Below are 24,442 nucleotides of genomic sequence, written 5' to 3'. Positions count from 1 at the left end.
TGCCATTTTTATAGCATTGTGTCCCCATCAGTGCACTGGGGCATTGGGATCCACATTCAGATCACAGGGTAAGCGCCCCCTGCTGGCCTTACCAACACCTCTTCCAGCAGCAACCCAAGCTTTTCCTGATTGGTCTTCCATCTGCGTACTGTCCAGGCCTGATCATGCTTAACTTCAGATGGACGACCTGCTCTGAAGTGCATTTGAGATGGCTACTTTTAGAGTGAACTAGTGCTACTTGAGGTGATACGGTAGATGGAGTAATTTGGGGGGAAATGGTTTTCTTATGGTTGGTGTCTTTGGAGCTGACCGACATGTGATTTCTCTGGCCTAAAAACACTCTCTTGAGTTTTCATCGGTTTAATCGCAGTGGGCTCGATCAGATGATTATACCTTTCTCAAAGTATTTTTTAACAACTCCACCTTTAAAAAAATGGATTATTATGATCTTACTTTTTTCTTTTTGCCTATGTTTTTACCATTATCCATATTACTAACCGAGAATGCTAAACCGGATGATGGACGCAGGCACATCCGGCAATGGGCCGTAGCTGCAAAAAGACGTACTGCGCAGGCGCAAAAAGAGTCCGCGAGAGTCGGCTGAGGAGCCGAGAAAGGCGGACAAAAGAGGGCGAGAGAGGTGGATGAGGGGCCGCGAGAGGCGGACAAGACCACAGAAAAAAGGAGTGAGCACAGGAAAAATGGAGAAATGAGGCGCAAAGAGCACCGAAAAAAGGAAAAGGCACATAAAAAAGTATTCAAACGCAAGCAAAGCACGAAACACATTGCACACGAAACTAGACCCAAAAAAAAAAAAAAAAAAAAAGAGGCTCGCGCACAACAGCAAGGCACCCCCCCCCCCCTACAGGCACCGGATGGGACACACACCAAGAGGGGGATTCAACAAGCCCATGGAACACAAAAAAAAGAACACAAAACCACCCCACAGACCCTACAAGCAAGGGACGGGACACACACAAAGAGGGGGATTCAACAAGACACAGGAACACAAAAAGAAAGAAGACGCTCGCGCAACAACAATCCTCAAACACACACACACACACATCCATCCATAAGATGTGACACCCAAAGCCACATATTCTAAAGTGAACATCAACACCTTCACACTAGACAGCATAGGTGTCAGCATTGGTGGATCTCCTTACAATAAAGCACTATTAACCGTTCAACTGCAGAAAAGGAAACATATTAACAGTGACTGCGATCCTCCTTATTACTTATCCATATTTCGCATGCTGAGAAAGAAACAAGTCATGAATACACGGTCACGGGTACAAAACGAAAAGGAAAGGATAACAGGAACAAACACACGAACACGAAAGAAACAACAAAATAGACGGCTATGCAGCATAGGTGGATCTCATTACAATAAGGCACTATTAACCGTTCAACCGCAGAAAAGGCTCCATATTAACAGTGAGTGCAATACTCCTTATTACTTATCCATATTTCTAAAAGAAAAAATGTCTCGACTCCAAAAACGCAAAGCTCAACTAAAGCTTCTAACTAACGATGTACCTAAAAGTAAAAACTTTATGAACTGCATTAGATCCTACAATAGTTCATTTGCTTTTGCATATACCGGAGTAAATATCAGGCCACCAAAAGGCAATGGCCCATACTGCTTTCGCATATGTGCACAAATACTGCATCGCATTGGAACAGTGCACCCTGAAACAAATCAACGCAAATATGCACAAATCTACATCCTAGATCCACATGACGCAATCTATCAATCAAAGTGCTGCATCGCAACAGGCACGGATTCAAAACGAAACACCTCCCGTCTCAAACATACGTTAATGGCAGCGAAGGCTACAACGGGCTTCTCACACAGCACAGGCAAATCGATTACAGCTCCAAAACAACACGTCCCAAATACTACACATGCAACAACGCGCCTCTCAAACGGCACAAGCAAAACATACACCAGGAAAATTCATTCGGATTAATGAATGTCATTTGCAATCATTGTCATTCAGTTCACTTCCCTGAAGAAACAACTGGCAATACAAGTTATACATTTACACGTTGTTGTCAAAAGGGTCAAATTAGACTGCCTTCTTTACATTCATATACTGAATATCTACAGAAGCTTATAACTGACGATGTACCTGAAAGTGAAATCTTTATCGACTGCATTAGATCCTACAAATCGGTATCCACTATGAACATTAACGCTGGCACTGCACGTGACATCCGTCTTGAAAAAATGTTGTTTATTGATGAATGTTCAATGGCATGAAGTCACTTACTCAACACCATTCATAAACTTCTACAAACGTTTATGAATAATAATATTCGATTTGGAGGAAAGGTACTTTTATGAGGAGGAGATTTTAGACAGTGATTAGCTATTCTTCCAGATACCATGCACTCAGCTATTGTTCAGTGCACCTTAAAATACGCAGACAATTGGCATTGCTTTCAAAAGATACAGTTAGTAAAAAAGATACGATGTCCAGAACCAGATCATAACAATTGCTTATTACAACTGAGAGATGGTACACTCACCAATACAGATGGACTTCAGCCACATATTATTACAATTCCTCAAGCCTTTATCTGCGACGACTTAGTTACAGAGACATTTGGAACAGCAATCTCATTAGACCAAATGCCCCTTTTAACACAACGCACTATATTATGTCCAAAAAATATTAATGTGGAAAACATTAATACCCAAGTCATTCCATTACTTCCTGGAGAGACACAACTCTTTCTAAGCTCTGTCAAACTTGACTCTGATCACAACAATAACCATCTTCATTGACCTTACAAGTTCTGAGCTGGAATTACCTTTTACACTTAAACGGCGTGTACAAAGAAATTTTCAAATAAACCTTTACACTGTGCCACACACTTTATTGTTTGCTTTCTATTTGCATCATCTACACCATCACACTATTCTATATCTCATTCATACATCACGCTCTTTGTCATTCCCAACACCAGGGGTTGGCGAGCGAAGCGAGCAGGGGGCGGAGCCCCCTAGTAATATTTTATTTCATCCTCAGGGTTCTGTTATTATAAATGATATTGCTGACAAATCCAGCATTTAAACAGTTAAAGCCGCCCTGTCCTGAGCTCCCTGTTGCCCATTCTCTTCTTTAAACACCAGTTATACACTGCTCCCACCACCAAACCCTCGCCCACCCATACACACACAAGCACTGCTCCTATACAGATGAGACTGCTGCATAAAACAACAGAAAAAGTACATTTCTAGTGCAACACTCTAAATGATAAAGCAAAAACTTTACATAAGCACAAACTCCCACACAGGCATGATAGCGCACAGCCAGCTCATAAACAGATAATATGTAGGTGTGGATCACTAGGGCTTGACTTCAGGAAGGATGTGGGATAATGCCATTCCAGCCCCTGGTAACTTTTAACTGTTCATCACCTAAATGCACTTTCATCATGGGGTCTTCTAAAATACTGCCTAGTGGCAGATGGTTTTAGACTTTGGACAGGACTTAAATACATGCTATTTCTTTCACTCTAGACTGACTTACTCTTTAATATGAATTTGTTTTTGTTGCCAAACTGAAAAGAGATGTTTAACTTTGTCAGTTATTAGGGATAACTCAGCCATGTGGGTCAAGTGTTAAGGATTTGGGCTATGTAGAGAGTAGACAAGTAGAGACTACTGTTGCAATTAAAAGGGAATTAAAAGGGATCACTACTGGGTAGGAGCCTGACCTTCCAAGGACACACTTGGCCAATAAAAAGCCAGTGGAGGATGTAATGAACCTTCATTGTTTCTCCTCTGGAACTGAGGCTGATACTTCCTATCTCAAAAATTTGTTCTTGTTTTTTGTATATCTATTTTAATTGTTCTGTTGGTGACATAAACACAGGGTCATTTAAAAATATGTTTTGCCATAAACACCACTGTTTTCTGCATTCATGTTGGAGAAGGGAGCAGAACTTCTTGTAATGTTTAAAAGTGAACTGTTATTTAGATGTTTTAATCCTTTCTATGCTGCTATGTTAAAACAGCTTGTCATGTTACTTGGTGACTGAAAATGTACCCTGTCTGTAAAAAATAAATAAATAAATAAAAAATGGCACTACCTGGGGGCTATTTTTCGTACGTCTCATCCGAGATCAGGTGCTTCATCTTGGATAAGTTAATGCCGGTGACACTCATGATAGGCTGTAACAAAATGATGAAAGAACGGGTGCATTTTTTTTTCACACACGTGGCGCAAGACCTTTTATTTGAAGGACATGAAGAATTTTAAGATTTAATATGCACAAGGGGTAACACTGCAAAAGCAGCCCAGACCAGAAAAGGCGGCTGACAAAAAGTGGCCGACAAATTAAACGCTAAGTAGTGTGCATTGTACTTACTGAATGCAGCGTTTCATTTCCTATGTGTCAGATTAATTATTTAATATGTCATAATTCCAGATCAAACATGAGCACAAGGAGAACATGGGAACAGGTTAAAGTGAAGTACAAGAATATAATTCAAATTGGTAAATATTGGTATATAACTATTTAAAGAATTGTTGACATAAATAATCATATATAATATAAAAAACATTAATTTTAAAGCTAATAAGAAGGCAGACAAGCAAAAAACAGGTGGAGGTCCACACGGTCCAGACCTAACCCCTGCAGAAGAGTTGGCTCTCCAGCAAAATGCCCATCGCCCTGTTTCTGAGGGCATTCCAGGGGGAAGCTCCTCCTCAGAACCAGTGGCAAGATGCAGTGGTCACTTCATTTCAGGTAAAGGATGGTCATTGCATATATTTGTCCTCCATGTGTGCCATAAGTATGTTCCATATAGTCCTCTTTTTTGTTGGGTCATTTGCAGGAAATGTCATATCCCTAGAACCTGCATCTGACCAATGAGATATTGACGAAGGTCAAATATTTGATGAAGACACTGTGTCTGATTATTCATCAGGAGGAGAGGTACATTTTCCAAATAATGTTTGATCAAACTCCACTCTGATCAGTCCCATGTGCCCCAATCACATTTGGAAATCCTGGGTAATGAGAATGTTAGGCTGATTGAGATTCTTCATGGAACTGTGGGTGTTTTAGCCTGTGTATTACCTACCTGCAATGGCATGAAATGCCTCTTTTATTGTCTGCACACGCAGGTGTCCAGGAAACACTATGAAAACCGAAGGAAATATTTCAGAGCCAAACAGACTTTACGAATTGCCTGGTAAACTGCACTTTTAGTTAGATTTTCCGCATCGCTTACACTATATAAAAAAGTGCCGCTTGTAAAAAACCTCAAAGCAATGCATACTATCTGTGTGGTTGTGAGAGCCCGACTTCACCTAGTTTGACTTCAAATATAAGGTGCTAATAAATCTTTGAGGTACAATATTCCCCCTCGGCTAAAGCGGTATCTTTCGAAAAGAATTTCCTCCGGAAGCAATAAAGGATCTTGCCGATCGCGCAAAACCCTCTCTATATGAAATTCTCTTCTTATAATTTGCGCACCGATATCAATTGGTCGCTCATTCATGAATGGTGAAGCCACGTCTTAATAGTTAATAGTCTTAATAGTCTTTGACCACCCTAACCCACTCTCACCTCGGATTACTGCACTCTCTACACATCCTTCTGCTGATACCAACATAGGAGAGACATCCCCACCCACAATTACAGCAGCGCAAGTGAGCAGAGAGCCGAGGAAACTTCGTGCCAGCAAAGCAGCAGGTCCAGATGGAGTATCGCCACGACTGCTGAAGGTCTGTGCATCAGAGCTGGGGGGTCCTCTACAGCGCATCTTCAACCTGAGCCTGGAACAGGGGAAAGTCCCGAGGCTTTGGAAAACATCTTGCATCACCCCAGTCCCAAAGGTATCACATCCTGGTGAGCTGAATGACTTCCGGCCTGTCGCTCTAACATCACATGTGATGAAGACCATGGAGCGGCTGCTGCTTCACCACCTGAGGCCACAGGTCCAACACGCCCTCGACCCTCTGCAGTTCGCATACCAGGAGAAGGTGGGAGCGGAAGATGCCATCATCTATATGCTACATCGATCCCTCTCCCACTTGGACAGAGGCAGTGGTGCTGTAAGAATTATGTTTCTAGACTTCTCTAGCGCCTTCAACACCATCCAACCTCTGCTCCTTAGGGACAAGCTGACAGAGATGGGAGTAGAGTCATACCTGGTGGCATGGATCGTGGACTATCTTACAAACAGACCTCAGTATGTGCGTCTCGGGAATTGCAGATCTGACATTGTGGTCAGCAACACAGGAGCGACGCAGGGGACTGTACTTTCTCCGGTCCTATTCAGCCTATATACATCGGACTTCCAATATAACTCAGAGTCCTGCCACGTGCAAAAGTTCGCTGACGACACTGCTATCGTGGGCTGCATCAGGAGTGGGCAGGAGGAGGAGTATAGAAACCTCATCAAAGACTTTGTTAAATGGTGCGACTTAAACCACCTACAACTGAACACCAGCAAAACCAAGGAACTGGTGGTGGATTTTAGGAGACCCAGGCCCCTCATGGACCCCGTGATCATCAGAGGTGACTGTGTGCAGAGGGTGCAGACCTATAAATACCTAGGAGTGCAGCTGATCGATAAATTAGACTGGACTGCCAATACTGATTCTCTGTGCAAGAAAGGACAGAGCCGCCTGTACTTCCTTAGAAGACTGGCATCCTTCAACATCTGCAGTAAGATGCTGCAGATGTTCTATCAGATGGTTGTGGCGAGTGCCCTCTTCTACGCAGTGGTGTGCTGGGGAGGCAGCATTAAGAAGAAGGATGCCTCACGCCTGGACAAACTGATGAGGAAGGCAGGCTCTATTGTTGGCATAGAGCTGGACGGTCTGACATCCGTAGCAGAGCAACGGGCACTCAGCAGGCTCCTATCAATTATGGAGAATCCACTACATCCATTAAACAGTGTCATCTCCAGACAGAGGAGCAGTTTCAGTGACAGACTGCTGTCACTGTCCTGCTCCACTGACAGACTGAGAAGATCATTCCTCCCCCAAACTATGCGACTCTTCAATTCCACCAGAGGGGGTAAACGTTGAACATTATTCAAGTTATTGTCTGTTTTTTTTATCTGCATTTTTTATTACTCTTTAATTTAATATTTTTGCTGCTGGAATATGTGAATTTCCCCCTGGGATTAATAAAGTATCTATCTATCTATCTATCTATCTATCTATCTATCTATCTATCTATCTATCTATCTATCTATCTATCTATCTATCTATCTATCTATCTATCTATCTATCTATCTATCTATCTATCTATCTATCTATCTATCTATCTATCTAATGAATTCCATGCATGGACACTGATTAAGTGTGTGAGCTAATCCTTGTTTACATAGAACAAACCTGCTCCGAGCAGGTTTGAGGATTAGGATGTGTTGCTATGACAACACTTCCAGCAAGAGTTTCGAAAAACCGACAGATCCAGGATCAGGCCAAATCGTCAACAATTACATCCGGCTAAACGACTAATCCATGTACGAAAAATACCCCCCTGCTCTTCAATCCATTAATTTGCTCATAGCAGGTTTATATGAATCGGCTCAGGCTAGGCTGCACACAGCTCTGTACTGGAATAAGTGGGCTCTGAACATGGACGGAATATGGAGAGCACCATAAAACAGGCTAAATATAACACAGAAGCAATCTGAATACTGAAAATTTGGATCTTTTTCATTGAATGTGATAATAAACCTTGAATTTCCAATATAGTTATGAATATTTGGGAGGATCAAAAACCTTGCAAGATTGCTGTTTATAGATTTCTCATTAGCTTGAAATACAGTCTGACTCCACAATTTAGTCGAAAAGCACCTTGAGCATAGAAAAGATGCAATATGAATAAAATGTATTATTATTATTATTATAAACTGATTGCTCAAAAATGTTTGGGCCCTAACTTGGTGGTCTGGAGTCTGGACTTTTTAACTAACAGATCACAAAGAGTGAGTGTTAATGGCTGTTTTTCTGATAGCTTAAATATATCTATCTGAACACCACAAGGTCGTGGTCTGTCACCTGTTGTGTTTATATTATATACAAATGACTGCAGAAGTTCACACAAAGGCAGACATATCCTGAAATTTGCAGATGACTGTCCTTATGAGTCTTCTACAAGATAAGGAGGACAGCCACGGACCTGTTGTTGATTAGTTTGTTCAAAGGTGTGATCATTCATTTTTGCAACTGTAAATCTCTCTAAGAAAAAAGATATGGTTGTAGGTGCTTCCATTCTCCTGCTCCCTCTACATTAATCAAAGGGTAGACAGTGAACATTAGAGCATTAGAACATTAGAACACTCTAGAGGAGAACAGGCCATTCAGCCCAACAAAGCTCGCCAGTCCTATCCACTTATTTCTTCCAAAAAAACATCAAGTTGAGTTTTGAAAGTCCCTAAAGAGTTACTGTCTACCACACTACTTGGTAGCTTATTCCAAGTGTCTATCGTTCTTTGTGTAAAGAAAAACTTCCTAATGTTTGTGTGAAATTTACCCTCAACAAGTTTCCAACTGTGTCCCCATGTTCTTGTTGAACTCATTTTAAAATAACAGTCTCGATCCACTGTACTAATTCCCTTTATAATTTTAAACTCTTCAATTATGTCACCTCTTAATCTTCTGCTTAAACTGTACAGACTCAGCTCTTTTAATCTTTCCTCATGATTCAACCCCTGTAGCCCTGGAATCAGCCTGTGTACTCCACACATCGTGCTATATAACCTAACATTCTGTTAGCCTTCTTAATGGCTTCTGAACACTGTCGGGAAGTCAATAGCTTAGAGTCCACCATGACTCCTAAATCTTCTCATAAGGTGTGCTCTCGATTTTCTGACTGCCCATTGTGTATTCAAACCTAACATTTTTACTTCCTATGTGTAATACTTTACATTTACTTACATTAAATTTCATCTGCCACAAATCTTCCCAAGCCTGTGTGCTATCCAAGTCCTTATGTAATGATATAACGGATACCAGATTATCTGCTAATCCACCTATCTTGGTATCATCTGCAAACTTAACCAGCTCAACCAACATGGTAGAGCACTACAAATATCTGAGGACAATCATTGATAACAGACTAAACTTTGACATCAACAGAGAATGAATTTGTAAGAAAGGGCAGAAACAACTTTTCTTTCTTAGGAAACTAAATTGTTTTAAAGTGGACATAACCATAATGACACTTTATTGAATCTGTTGTTACATTTTCTTTTGTTTGTTTGTTTGGCAATGTCTGCCTTAAGAATATAAACTTGAAAAATAAGTAGATGGATTAAACTAAGTGATGCTCCTTATCACACCATGTGAAATGCATAAAAGGCACAAACAAGTCTCACCATGGTGGTGTCGTCAGTGTCAGTAATGAAGTCATTTTGCTCTTGATTGCGACTTGTACGTGTAAGTGAGTGAGTGAGGCCATGAGAATGTGGTCATATGCTCAGTAAATATTTGGTGTTTACTTAACTAAAGAAAACGCTCTTTGACCAACTTGTTGGACAATTTCTTTTGTTATTAGTTTTTTTTTGGTTTGTGATCAAGGATGTCTTTTGATGTCAGATCCTGCTTTGGCTTTGATTAATGTCTTTGCTTAGTGCTTACTAGCCTGTCAGACCAGATATTTGGTTTTCCCCAAATCTACTTCTTCCCAACAGGATCTAGTTTAATGCTGTATTTATTTGTTTTATGTTTTTGTGATGTCACTGCATCACCATTTTTTCTTTTACAATTTGTCTTTGTCATTGCCACTTGTTTTTTGTTTTTTTGTTTTTTTGATGGGTGCCATCATATCGTTAACTATAAGGATGCCTGTATCCTAGGATGCCTACATGAGCCGATGCTAATGCGACACATTATATCATCAAGCCAGTATATTAAGAAAGGTGGGGTGCATAGCCTGCTTTCTGAATGTTTTGTTAAACCAAAAGGAAGACGTTGTGATTTTCATGCAAAACAGAGAATTTGTGAAGTTTTTGTTTTTTTTAGACTTTTGGAAAGAACTTTGACAAGAACATTTTTGCCACACTTGATCCTGGTTATTAGTCTTTCTGAACTTTGTTCTTTGAACATAGCCTGTTTTCTGATTATATCCTGCATGTCCTTAATAAAATTTATTCACTGCTCTGTCATAAAAAATATTAGGTTTGTTTAGACTTTCCATGGGCGGCACGGTGGCGCAGTGGGTAGCGCTGCTGCCTCGCAGTTGGGAGATCTGGGGACCTGGGTTCGATTCCCGGGTCCTCCCTGCGTGGAGTTTGCATGTTCTCCCCGTGTCTGCGTGGGTTTCCTCCGGGCGCTCCGGTTTCCTCCCACATTCCAAAGACATGCAGGTTAGGTGGATTGGTGATTCTAAATTGGCCCTAGGGTGTGCTTGGTGTGTGGGTGTGTTTGTGTGTGTCCTGTGGTGGGTTGGCACCCTGCCCGGGATTGTTTCCTGCCTTGTGCCCTGTGTTGGCTGGGATTGGCTCCAGCAGACCCCCGCGACCCTGTGTTCGGATTCAGCGGGTTGGAAAATGGATGGATGGATGGATAGACTTTCCATTTATCCAACAATCCACTTCTGTTTTATTATGAAAAGGCTTTTGGGGATATGTTTCCATAAAACATAAACCTCCTTTATCTTAATGTGAACCCACAGTTATATGGCACACCTCTATTGCTACTTTTGTTTGCCTCTTAAAACAAAACTTCTTAAAGTTGTCTTAAAACTTACCAAAGTTTATGGATATACAGATCACAGTTGCAATGCACATGCATCCAGTCTACAGTCCTTCACTGCCTTCCTGGCAGTAATTCATTCATACTTGCAGGTATAAGTATGTCACTGTAGACCTCCCTAACCTTACTGGGAGTGTGAGCTCTCCCTCACTCTGACTGACGTCGCTGAGAAAAGAACATGATTTCAGTAGATCAAAAATACAGGCAGGAAAGCAGGCTTTAATACATTTTTTATATAAATCTGTTAACATTACTCAAACAGATAGTATCATAAACAAAAACAAAATAAAGTATGAACACCATACCACCTGGTACTGCTAGATGTTTAGTCTTTCCAGGCGGCCCATTTCTTGCATTGTATGAAGTGTCAGCAGTAACTCAGACCATTCATGGATTCACTTCTCCCTCCTTCTCCTTTTTTCCCTCTCTCCCCTTCTTTTCTGTCTTATCTTTCTCTCTCCTCTCTTCTATACTTGATCAGCTTTTTTACTGATCTTATAAAGCTCGTTGCTAATATCTAAGGTTCATAAAACTAAAGTCATGTTTACAACTGCTTTAGCTCACACTTCTGATTTCATAAATGGCGCAGCACGTTTGTATAACTTATGATGGACTTACACAAAGTGATTCTGGTGAGATTTTAGGTTAGATTTGCAGTGATTTTCTCAGTCAGCCTGAATTTCAGCTTCATCGGCCATTGCTTTATATGAAGAGGGGTTGCTGGTTGCATCTTACTATCGGGCTGTCACATGATCAGAAGAATTTCTGTCATGTTAGAAATTTCAATTGGCTATCTTGTAGTGTAAGCAGTCTCATGACCCGATTTTGTGATGAAATTTCATTGTGCATCAATCACAATGTATTGTATATTGGGTATTGTCATGTTGTCATGCTCATTTTCACTGTTCTGAATTGAAAAGTCTAAATATCGTATATCAACACACATACAAATGGCTGGCCAATGACAAAACCATGTTAGGAAGCCTTTACTGAAAGAACCCAAAATAAACACCTGTCACAGTAAATTACATAGACTACATACAGTACCTTTAATTCTTTCTGTAAAATAGAAAGAACATATTGTCTGTGCCTCAACAGTACAGCAAACATCTGGAATGCAGTTCTTTTCTTTGTTGACATTTTGAGGAGTTTGTTCCTATCATGTTTCTTTAATCGGTAAAACTGTCTGTCAGGGCCATATACACATGGAGTCTGAGCACCACGTTGTGGTACATTAATCAGATCAAATGTGCTTGCACAGTTTGAGCACATATATGACTTTAGCATGCATTATGAATAGTTGCTTTCCCAGGATTTCTAAAAATCACCCTGTGTACGCCCAGCATTAGAAACAGTAGTAGTATGGTAGTAGTTCTGCATTAAACACTTGATTTAAATCGGTTCTTTTATCTTATCAACAAAAACATGCTTAGCCAAGCAATACCTTAAACTTACAATATGGCAGAGCTTACGTTGTACAGTACATGTTGTACTTAAACTAATTATCATAATATTCGCATAATTTTTAAGCAAACACAAACTTATTAACAGACCAAGTACAATTTTCAGCAGCCAAGTAACATGACCAGCTGCTCTAGTACAGCAGGCTGTTTCAGTATAGAAAAGAATAAAATGTCTTTGTAAAGGTCTAGTTTTTAAGATTTCCAGGAAATGTTCTTCCAGAAGTGTTCTGCTCTTTCCTTCAACAATGACTTGCCACTCTATATTCTGACTTGAATGTTTCACAAGCGCTATTGCCAGAAGTTCTAGACCATTGAGCTAGTATACTATACCTGAGTCCATCATCAGTCCCTGTAATTGTGAACCCCCAAAGAGAACAATTAAGAAGAAGGTGGCAAATGACACTCATCAGTCTGATTACTCAAGATAATAGCATGGCGACTTTACTGTAGGTTCTGTAAAATCATTTTGTAAAAACATCTGTTTTCTTTGTATATAATAATTTTAACTATTTTTGTGGTTGTTATGTACCAAGCTGCTGCAGATGGTCCAGAATGCAGAGGCCTGTCTTGCATTTAATCAGCTGAGGTAGGCACGTGCCACTCTCTCTTCAGGTCGCTACATTGGCTCCCTGTAGCAGCACACATTAAGTTCAAGTCCCTAAGACTTGCCTGCAGAGTAATCAGTGGGTCAGTACCTGAGTATACAGTATGGAGACACTGGTGAGGTGCTACAGTATATGCCTGCTCGCCAACAGATCTGCCAGGGAACAGTGTCTAGTGATGCCAACTCTGGGTGGTATCAAGTGTCAATCCAGACTTTTTTCCTGTGTAGTTTCTAGTTGGTGAAACAAGCCGCCCACCTCCATTTGAACTGCTAACTCCCTCAATGTATTTACGAAGCAATTGAAAACCCATCTCTTCTGTGGACATCTGTCTAACTGATTGAAAAAAATACTTTGCTCTGTGATCATTCATATTTTTGGTGGATTTGTTGTTACATTAAGTTTAATTGCTTTATGGATTGTTAATCTATGATTGTACATTTATTAGCTATTACATCCTTTCACTTGTGGCAATCAACTTTTGTTACCTGTCCTACTACACTTGCTGAACAGATGGGCCCTAGCCTAATGTTACTTTATTATGTTTACGTCTTTTGTAAGTCACTTTGAATAAAAGTGTCTATCACATGTATTTTAAAGTGTGTTTCTGTGATGTTACCATGCTGCCATTTGTTGCTGATTTTCTGCATTGGCACTGCCATTTTAAGCTTGAATTTTGCATTTACACAGGGTGACATGGCCAAGCATTATCTTTATGTGTGATGACACTGTACATTTTCTATTTAAGATGGTCTCCAGCAATGTCTTGCATGCACATTTTTTTAATTAATTTTAAAAACAAAGAAAACTACATTAAAAAATAACGAGTTAAGAGGAGGCTCAATAGTAATAGTTAGACGTTCTCACTTGGTTATTTTCACCTAAGATTTCAGTTTAATGTTTTGCTTTTGTCATAGGTGTTCTTGATCTTTCTGGCATCTGACCCCTACCCCTGATCCCCTGCCCTAGTTGTTTAACAAATAGTCTTTTGCTTAAGCCCTGATATTGCTATGGAAGTCAAACTGCAAAAAAATACATGGCTCTGTCTAATGCTAGTTCTTTTGTTCTTTCTTCATAGATCTGCACTCCAGACCTGGTAGTGTTCTTGGCATGTGTCAATAACAGACTCAAAGAGAGACTAGAGAGGCGGGCCGAGCTTCAAGGGAGACCAGATGACAATCCCAAAGCCACAGAGAGGCGTCTGGCTAACTTCAAACAGAATGCCATTCCTTTGGTCAAGTACTTCCAAGAGAAGGGCCTCATTGTGACGGTAAGACATTGAAGCATGCAAGTGTTTTTACAGATTCCAGGCCCACCACTCACACTGTGCTTCCAAAGGTTACTGAATTTGAGAATGCAAAGGACTCATTCTCAAGTGTTCTATTATAAATTAAAGGTGGTAATTTTACTTAGCATTGCAAACAATAGACTTTCCTGCAGGTAGCAGCTTCTCTTGGGAGCATTCATATGACTTTAAAGGAAAGCAGATGAAACAATATGCTAGTGCCATTGTTGTCTGTGAATCAACAGCCTTTAAATGACCTTTGGTGGAGCTTTGTAATTTCCTTTATTGTTCTGAAATAACTCTACAAGTTTATTTTAAAGGAATACCTTAAGCCATTCATTTTATGAACCTGCTTATTTCCATTACTGGGTCTTGCTCACAGGGTGCAAGGCAGTATCCAATTTTGGATGTGATACCAGTCCATACTGCAGGTGGCTACACTGACTTACAATGGACAATTTTAGAGTGGCAAATTAAGCTTAATACTCAGCAGTACTTAATCTATGTATTTATAGTCAATCGCGTGGTTGTAGATTATAAATGCCACATTTTATGCTTATTTCTATAAAGACTGTTATTCTTCATCAAACTAAACAGTTTTTTGATTTATTTCATTAACATGATTATTGTAACAGGGTGTTTCAAAGGCACAATAATTACCATTACTGCCTAATCATATTTAGAGTTCAGCTCAGTTCCCAGGTTTACTTTGTTCTCCTTATCACCATGTGGATTTCCTCTCACTTTCCAAACACAATTAGATGATTACTTATTGGAATTATTCATTTATTTTCAAATCCCCTCATCCAGCTTAGGTTTATGGTTATAGGAGGCTGATGCCTATCCTAGCTGCACTGGCAGACACGAGTCAGGTGTCACGAGGGTGTCAGTCTATTGCAGGGCACATTCATGCTCGCCTTCAGGCGGGACCAGTTTAGAGTCTGCCAATAATTTAACACGTGTTCTATAGCGATGTGAGAGGAAAACTATTAGAGACTGATAGCAGTCCAGTTAAAGTAACTTGCATATGCACATGGTGCATTTAACTTTGGCTTGTTTTGTATTGTGGATTAACTAAAAACATGTCAACCAAATGGTCAAATGCTTTTCACTACATTACAAACTTTATGTTTTGGTTCAAAATGTAATACAAAAACGTAGTGCATTTTCATTCCTGTACACAGATCATGTGTCATAACTAAAAAGCAAAGCAAATGTAATGAGTGTTATTGCATGTGATAAATATGCCAAAATGGAATGTATTTAATGATCTATCAGTGTCAACAGGTGGGGCAAAGGGAGTCAACAACTGAGGTAAGAGGCGTTCCCATCATAAGTGTGTTCACCCAGCGCTAAAGATGGGGAATGGGGAATGGGGAATTGATAAGGCAGGAGGTCAGCCATTTTGAACAGGTGGAAGCTGGCGATGTAAATAATGATTGTTAAATAGTTGTTCGAAAGGGCTGGAATAATAGAAACAGCAACAGGAGAATAATTTCAAACTGTTACAGTAACATCCTTTGAATAAATTCAACAGCAAAAGCAGTATGCGATTATGTAGATCCTTAAGCGAGGTGTCCCTACACCGATATTCGCCAAAATGTGGTTTGTAAATATCTGCAGATGAGGATGACAGTACCATTGCTAAACTTTTTGATTTATCAGTCAGAACTATCAGAAGAAGAATGGAAAAATATGTCCCATTGTTAGATAACTTAACATAAGAGTAAACTTTTTTTAGTGAGATGTAAAAAATACCATTTTGGTTACTCACTCCACCATAATGAAATTCATGCTTGCCAGCAGAACACAGACATTTTTCGAAGTGGAACTCCTCAATTAGTGATGCCCCTTGCCCCACTTTTTGATGCTGATTGGTCATTTAATTACATTCAGTTTTGATATGATTAAAGCACAGTCTTTAATTGAAATGCAATGCAATTGGAACAGCCTCTAAGTGACATGAAAATCATTTGCTTTGCTTTTAGTTATGACATACAATCTATGTAAATTAAATGAAACACAATACAACTTTGTGTTGCATTTTAAATTGACATGAAGATTGTGTGCCGTAGTGAAGATCAATCAGTTTATATCTGGATTGCATTTAATTTTGACACAAATACTTTCCCATAGAAAACTGGAGTTTAAGGAGGGAAATCCTCATAGACTTCGGATGTGGGGTAGTAACATTAATCACGGCAACACCTTGCTGTCATATTATTATAATTACTAGACAATAAGCCCGTTACAATAATAGGCGCTAGAACAGTAGTGCATAAACATTAGTAGGAACAGTCTGTATTAAATGGCAAGGGACCTTGACCTCATTCTGTTTCTTGTCTTAATTTTTTTTTGTCAAAAATATTTTTGCAAGAAGCCTAAAGTAAAATAATAATAAAAATAAAATAGAAACGTATATGACAATACAGTAAGTATAATTAATATTACATTTATCCTCTCCTCTGTGGCTGTTGATTGATGTGTTGTGTCTGTTTGAAGATTTCCTATCCTGCCTCTCTTTATTTTAGCTTACTGTGGCGTCTCTCCAGCAAGTACTGTGCAGTTCCCCAGCAAGTATTGTAATCTGTGCTGGCGTGCAGCTGATTATTGTATGTGTGGCATCTCCCCAGCAACGGATTTTATGTGCGTGAAAATAAATCTACTTTTAAAAGTCATCCTATTGTAATATCATGAAAATTCGTATATTTAGGAAAACCCCTTCAACGACTGACACTTTACACTTTACCGGGCCAAGCTTCTTAATCGCAAATCTGACATCCTCAGAGTGAACACTTGCACAACAACAAACACTAATCCCACCTCTTTGGGGAAGCTGGTCTCCGCGTCTCAGTACCCGATTGGATTTTTCGTGCGTTATGTTTTAGGTGTTACCTCATTTACCGAAATCCGATTGGATCGGCTGCCCAATATTTTATAGGTCCCGCCCTCTCTGTCTTGTGTGATGCGGCAGGCGGCCTTTGAAGCATCTGCTAGAGGCCGGTGACTCTGCCACTCATTCCGCCCTTCCTTGTACTTCCGCCTTGTCTGTAATATGCGTTTAATTTTCTGTCACAACAGTGGGCAATCAGCAGAGTCTCCCCAGGAACTGATGTAATGTGTGGCGTGCAGCTGATAATTGCGGCTGTGGCGTCTCTCCAGCAAATACTGTGCAGTTCCCCAGCAAGTATTTTAATCTGTGCTGGCGTGCAGCTGATTATTGTATGTGTGGCGTCTCCCCAGCAACGGATTTTATGTGCGCAGCCACGAGTACCCAATCAGCACTCTCCCCAGCAATGATGTCCTTTATTAAAGAGTGCCCTACGCATGCGCACTTCACCAGAAGACACACACACACGGACACATGGATGCACACAGGGATTTTATTAAAGAGGATTTGTTTCTAGCAGGTAACAAATGCTACCAGGGAATTTGTTCTTTTTGAATTACAGCCGTACTACAACTAACATATTCCTCACCAGTAGCCTAGGCAATAATATTAAGACTGCAAAACATAGTTCTAAAGAGAATATGCAGTATCTGCCTTGCTTTTAAAAGTGGCTATTACTCTTATATACACAAAGAACTGAAAGAAGCCTGCAGAACAGTATGCTTGTCTTACATTTAAATTCTGTGTTCATCTTAGGGGAGTCACAGACATTTCCCTAGGTAAATCCAGAATGAGATGTTTTCAGTCTCTCCATTTAGGCAGGCTTAGCTTCAAAAAGGTTGTGAACGTCTTTTACATCTTTATGACAGTCCTTAGTTCCAAAAGAGCAAGCGATCGGATAAGAATGCACTTTCTCATAATAAAGACTGTATATGCAACAGACTACTAGTTATGTGCTAGGTAAGGATCGTCTAGACATGTCTACAGAACTGACAGTGCCTGAAACTCAGGCTTCAAGCACTTACCCTCCTGGTCTGTCTTGGAGTAACATGCCATGTTGTCCTATAAATAAGTTGTCATATATGTTGTCAACTGCATGAGGAGATAAGGAGGCAACAGCCAAACAGACATGGCAAAGTATAAAATAAGTGCTTCATCACACCATTCTGTAATCCAAAACCAAGATTTAAAAAGGAAGGCAAAAACATCAAAACAAAGATGAACAGTAACAGGCAAATATATCAGAAACAGCTTAAGAAAGCATCAATTTTAAAAGAAGCAAACAAAAAGTCAAAAATATAAGTCCACAAAACCTGGGACACTAGACTAAAGGCCTTTGCAAAGGCAGGATATACAATGCTACTGCAAAGACTTTTAGTAAGACCTCCACTTTTATTGCCAGTACCCCCTCCTATCATGTGACTGCAGCATGATGAATGTTGCAGAGCAAAGCAGGCAAACGGAGTGGCTGGAGGCGGAGCTCCAGACAACTCCTGACATTTAACACATCTGCTGACTACACGGCCTTCTGTCCATTACTGAGTATGGAACAGCACAACTGGCCTTAATCATCACGTCTTTACTTATGTATTAGACTACAGCATGTTGCTGAAATGTAATCATGTACTGTATGTATGGCAGCTAAACATTGGTGTATTGAAAGCAGCCACACTCACAAATCTCAGTGTTGCATTGATCACTAGTTATATGGCAATTCTGGCTACAATTTTATTATTTTTGTTGCAGGAACATTTATTCAAGGTATCTTACAAAATATATATATATATATATATATATATATATATATATATATATATATATATATATACTACATCACATCAAATAGTTAGTATATTTAATATTTAAATACAATAGTGCAAAAGTTTAAAAGTGATGCTCAAGTTGTTAAACACTGCAGCACAAGCCTTCAGTCTAAATGTACCTAAGCCTTTTACAGACAGTTGACTTTACCTTGAGCTTTGCTATAGGGACAGGTCGGTGCTCTAGAAGTGTTTTAAGAAAACAGATATAATGGTGTTGCGAACAAAGCAGCAGATTGGGGCTTCATATAGCACACTTAGAATCACAGCAGATTTGTTCCTATACATTGGATTCACAGAGATTTTTGATTTCAATTCCTACCTCTTTATTATCCTGTTACTTTTCTGGGTTCTTTTTTGACCTGGAGATGAATTTAGGAAAGTATGCCAGTGAGTTTATTGGCATTTTAAACATTTGTAGATTAGCTTCATGAAGTTAGCTTGGGTGACTGCTTACGTGACTTGGCACAGGTTGTGGTCTCCAGTCAAACACTTTTATCCCTAATTCACACAGCATGTCTCCCAAGAGGTGTCCCCCTTTTCATGACAAGAACAGACGGGACACTGTCAAGAACATACGCAATGAAGAGAAAAAATGTTTTTAGAGAATCAGTGTAGAAGACTGCCAAAGTCAAAAATAAAATTAGCAATTGATAACTCAAATAGTGCTTTTAACATATACTAAATGAAAAATAAAAATTTGAACAGGTTAGGAAGTAAGGCGAGGTACCTTTGAAAATATGAAATGTTTCTGCAGTTTCCTATTTTTTTCTGTAGGAATAAATAGAATCTTTTAAAGAGATTAATACTGTTCATATTTGTATGGCCAATGTGCTGTACATACCGTGCCTCTCAAAATGCCAACAGACCTAATTATGTTCAGTTAGTTTTAGGCACTTTATGCAGCCATTTAAATGTTGCTCTGTGTGACTCTTGTCTTCAGTGTTTGAGTGTGAAGTTTTACTTTCACATAATAATGAAGTATGGAACCCTCAGTTTCTATGAATGCCCCTTGTTAGGTTATACCTTGTGCTTGCACAAGTGGTTCATGTCAGCTCAGCATTATAAAACACTGGCCCTGTGGACAGCGAGAAGACTCACTTCATCCAGCTTCCATTAATTAGTCCCCAGGCGTAAAAACAAAGACCTCTTGAACCTCTTTGCAAGTGCTTGTCTTCTTTGAAATGCATTATGTCATTTAGCAGAACACCGGTTTACCCTTTTCTAAGGTATTAGAAACTGTATCTTTTTAAAACCAAAACAAAATAATTGAAAAATATAGTCATTTGAAGAAATAAAATGAGTCTAAGGTACTTCTTCTTTGTTAACTGTATGTTAAATTCTTCACTTTCATTCTGAACTGATATTTTTGTCATATTTCAGCCAGTTTTCTTCCCTTGTCCAGAACTCAAATCTTGTTTTTATGTTGTTTTGGTACGTTTTGTATTCCTTTGTTTATGTTAAATTTGTTGGTCATTTAGTTTCAGTGTACCTATGCATCTTCTTTTATGTTTTCTCCATTTTGTGGGTGGTCCCCCAAGAGGTGAAGTCACATGCTCATCACCATTAAGGGACTGCCTTCAGCACTATACAGGCTAAGGAAAAGCCAAAGTCCCTTGTGGTTCATTGTGAATATTTATAAACCCAACTACTATAAAAATGAAAACTAGTCAGATCAATATATACAGAGCAACAAAACGCTAGAAAGTGAGAAGTCAGGACAAATCAAATTTAACAAAAAGTAACATACAGTAACCTAACATTTGGGTGTAACTGGAAACGCACACATTAAGCCACGTGACAAACTGAGTGCCAAATCTGCCAATGGCTGACTCAGATCTTCTTTAGCTGAACAGAAGCACTGGTGGTTGGTTATTCATCCAAAATTCCTGAGTGGTCATCTCACCACTGCCATCTCTGGGAGGATGACTACAAAGAAAGAGGAAGAGAAAGAGTATCGCCCAGAGAAATTTATTGCCAGTAATGTATGTTCTCTGAAATAAACATAAAAACAATGTGTTTTATAGGGTTTTTTATACTGAACATCAATCCAATATACATTGGCAATTTTTACAGAAATTTAAGAGCATAAGGTCAGTGATTTTTCTTTCAGTTAAATGGCATTTCAAAGAGGTTTTAAATTTTCATATTTCTTTCCATTATAACATCTTTACTCCCAGGCTCCATTTCCTGCTTGGGGAATAATTAGTCACTGCTAGCCAAGTATGCAGACTGTTTTTCAGATTTGGTGGTGTAAGCCTATTACAATGAAAAGCCCTAGAGATAAGGTACATCCACATAGCCTTTCTCCATCCCAACTCTTGCTGTTGCTTCAGCATTTCTCTTTTTATTTTATGTAGGCATTTCTATGGTGAATGCCTTTTTTTACATTTTCTCATAAAGAAGGCAAAGACATATTAATTGACCTACATTAAAAGCGCCTTACAGCGAAATGAGATCTGACCTTGGATCCTTATGATTTCAATCCCAGCTCCTTATCCTCAGATAAATTATGAATCATGCACCCAAGGGCATTTGTGGAAATGAAAGGGGAAACCCTTTTGAGATTGGAAGGAGGAAGTCTTATTTACACAAAAGGTGGATAGAGTGTTGACTAAACTACAACTATAACTGAAGGGGAAACTTTGACTGCTTTTTGAAAGTATATTGAAGATATACTGTACTGTAGTCAGAAAATCAAGCTACCAGTTAACTGAATGTGCCTGGTGGAATCCACTCCTATTGGCCAGATCTCTCAAGTTGTATAACCGCACTGTCTAACTAACATAAAGGAATATGTGTAAATAAAACACATTTATATACAGAAAATTAACAGAATATCCAGTTCTCATCACAAACTGGATGTACATATTCATCCTTTTAGATTCACCTTAATTAGTTCAAAAATTGAAGTGTCCTAGAAAGCATACATATGACAAATATTGTCATTTAGCAAAGTGGATGTTCTAAAAGGCTAATAATTTTGAAATGATTTCACAACAATATACCCACTTAGACCTAGAGTCTCTGAAATGGTACTTCAATCTGCTTCCTAAAGTATGACCAGTTCAAATATTGAAAATAAACTGGACAAAAAAATTCTCATCATAACTTAATTGATAAATGTTTGTTATGACCGTTTACTGGACTAGCAAGGAGAAAGTAGGAACAGCAAAGACACGGGACGAAGCAACGTTAGTAAGAGTTCTAATGTGGGTCAACAGCCCCGAGTACCAATGTGGACAAATATCCTCAGGGGGCAATGTTCCAAATGTATTTAAAAGACATCTGAAAGGTTAATCATTCCTTTGGCAAAGATGTAGAAGGGGGCAGAAACCTGAGAAAGATTACTCGAATCACTGGGTGGCATGAAGTTATCCACAATAGAGTATAAAGTGGGTACATAATTATCCATAATTAATAAAACCGTAATAAGTCAAAAAAATAAAACAACTCCATAAACCAAACACACAATCACAAATAAAAAGAAACACAGAAGTAACTTTCACAGTTGAGAGAAATAAAGTTCTATCTATTTATCTATCTATCTATCTATCTATCTATCTATCTATCTATCTATCTATCTATCTATCTATCTATCTATCTATCTATCTATCTATCTATCTATCTATCTATCTATCTATCTATCTATCTATCTATCTATCTATCTATCTATCTATCTATCTATCTGTTTAATGTTCAACAGCAACAGACACCAACAGCAGTTTGTAATGGCAAATTACAGGCAAAAGGAGTGTCTGAGGCAAAATCCCCCTAAATCCTAACAATGATTGTCCCACAAATGCTCACCAGTTCTCATTCATGTCAGTGAATGGTAGTCATCTGGTCTTTCTGAGCCACCCAAAAGGCTTGTTTCTATTTACTATGTCTCCAGCTTGACAGCAACAGTCATGTCTTCTGTACTTCCTACCTTTATCCTTGTAGCTAATAGACTCCTACCTGGCTGCACTGCTTTTCTTTCTGTCTAGTGGTGACAGTTCTGTTTGTGTGGCCAGTTGCTTATCTTTTACAGTCATCAGCTGTTTGCCTCATTTCTATCCCTGATTTCTCTGCTGTACCATTCAGTTTGACTGTCCTTAATGTCTATATTTGTATGCAGAAAATTCAGTCTATTTTGTGTTTTATTGTCATACATGGACAAATTATCAGTCACATAAGCACAGAATTATTATTAAAAAAAGGAAGAAAACAAAGCAACACCCACATAAAAAAAATAAAATGATAGCTTCAGAAGTTAATGCATGTGGAAACATTTTTTTAATTAGTACTGCCATAATCCCCTAACCAATCAGTAAATACTCAAGTTGTTCGTAATTTTTCCCTAATTGTTTCTTAGTTCTTTTGAGCTGCATTGTAGAGTATAAAAGAAACTAAATTTAAAACTATTACATTATTTTCTCTGATCTTTTTCAAAAAATAGTACATTATCACATTGTCATAGCAGTACATTGCTAATATCACTTGAATGCAAAAACATCACAATATTTCTTTCAATTGTTAAACATGTTTATTATTAACAAGCAAATAACATAAGGTTTGATTATCAGACACATATTTCTACATTTATTCATTGTTCTGAATTAATGTTGGCTGGGATTGGCTCCAGCAGACCCCCGTGACCCTGTAGTTAGGATATAGTGGGTTGGATAATGGATGGATGGATGGATGAATTAATGTACAGTATATGCTATTTTGTCATCTATAATGCTGATCTGGATTAAATTGGTTTTATAACAGATGAATGAAGAGATTACAACTTTAAAATTAGAACAGTTTTGATTAAAATGGGCCAGTCAGGCTAATAATGTTTGTCAGTCTTGTTCACCTAATTTCACCAGAAATATGTTGAATTAAATATCGAAGGTTTTCCCACTACTTGGTAACTTATTCTGTGTTTGTGATTCTATGGGTAAAGAAAAACATTCTAATGAAATTTATGTTGATGAAGTTTCACTCTGTGTCCCACTGTTGTTATCGATTAACCCAGTTCAGAATGATAAAGAACTACCAAAGGTGGTGAGAGCAACACATAATATTACCAGCACCCATGAGCCTTTTGTTCAGGACATGTACAACACACGCTGCTGTAGAGAGGGAAACAAGATAATTAAAGATGTCAGCCATCCTACACAGCCCCTTTTTCCTTCCATAATCCAAAGACATGCAGGTCAGGAGAACTGACATTGCTAAATTGCCCTAGTGTGTACATGGGTGTCTGTGTGTTTGCCATGTAATGGACTGGCACCCTCTCCAGGGGTTGTTCCTAACTTGCACCCCATGATTGCTCTAGCTGCCCTGCAACACTGCCCTGAATAAACAGTTGATGGAAGATGGATTGATAAATATATACTGTATATACTGTATATATATATATATATATATATATATACATGTGTGGTACAGTGTACAATACAAAGAGTATACAACACATGTTTTGCTCTTATTGGTACTCATCAGGTGTACGCACTTCTGCATCCCCTTATGAGGATCGAATCTCTAATGGCAGTGCCTGAGGCAAAGCCTCTGATGCTCCACCATAGTGGCTGGATCTCTTATTTGGCAGGAGAAAATAGGAGTGTTACATTCTTTTTAAGTCTAAGTCGCATTCCGATTATTAGGTGG

The 24,442-nt window shown here is 38.9% G+C and overlaps 1 protein-coding gene across 1 annotated transcript in view; it reads left to right on the top strand.

The window, feature by feature from the left end:
- Window positions 1-24,442, top strand: part of ak5 (adenylate kinase 5) — a 480,651-nt gene that overhangs the window by 97,874 nt on the left and 358,335 nt on the right. The window contains 1 exon segment of the mRNA XM_028811187.2: window positions 13,883-14,074. Coding sequence (XP_028667020.2) covers window positions 13,883-14,074 — 192 coding nt within the window.

This window comes from Erpetoichthys calabaricus, chromosome 10 (assembly GCF_900747795.2).
Source record: "Erpetoichthys calabaricus chromosome 10, fErpCal1.3, whole genome shotgun sequence".
In the NCBI taxonomy this organism is placed as follows: Eukaryota; Metazoa; Chordata; class Cladistia; order Polypteriformes; family Polypteridae; genus Erpetoichthys; species Erpetoichthys calabaricus.
Note: the sequence above shows the minus strand (reverse complement) of the source record. Positions and strands in the feature narration are given on the sequence as shown.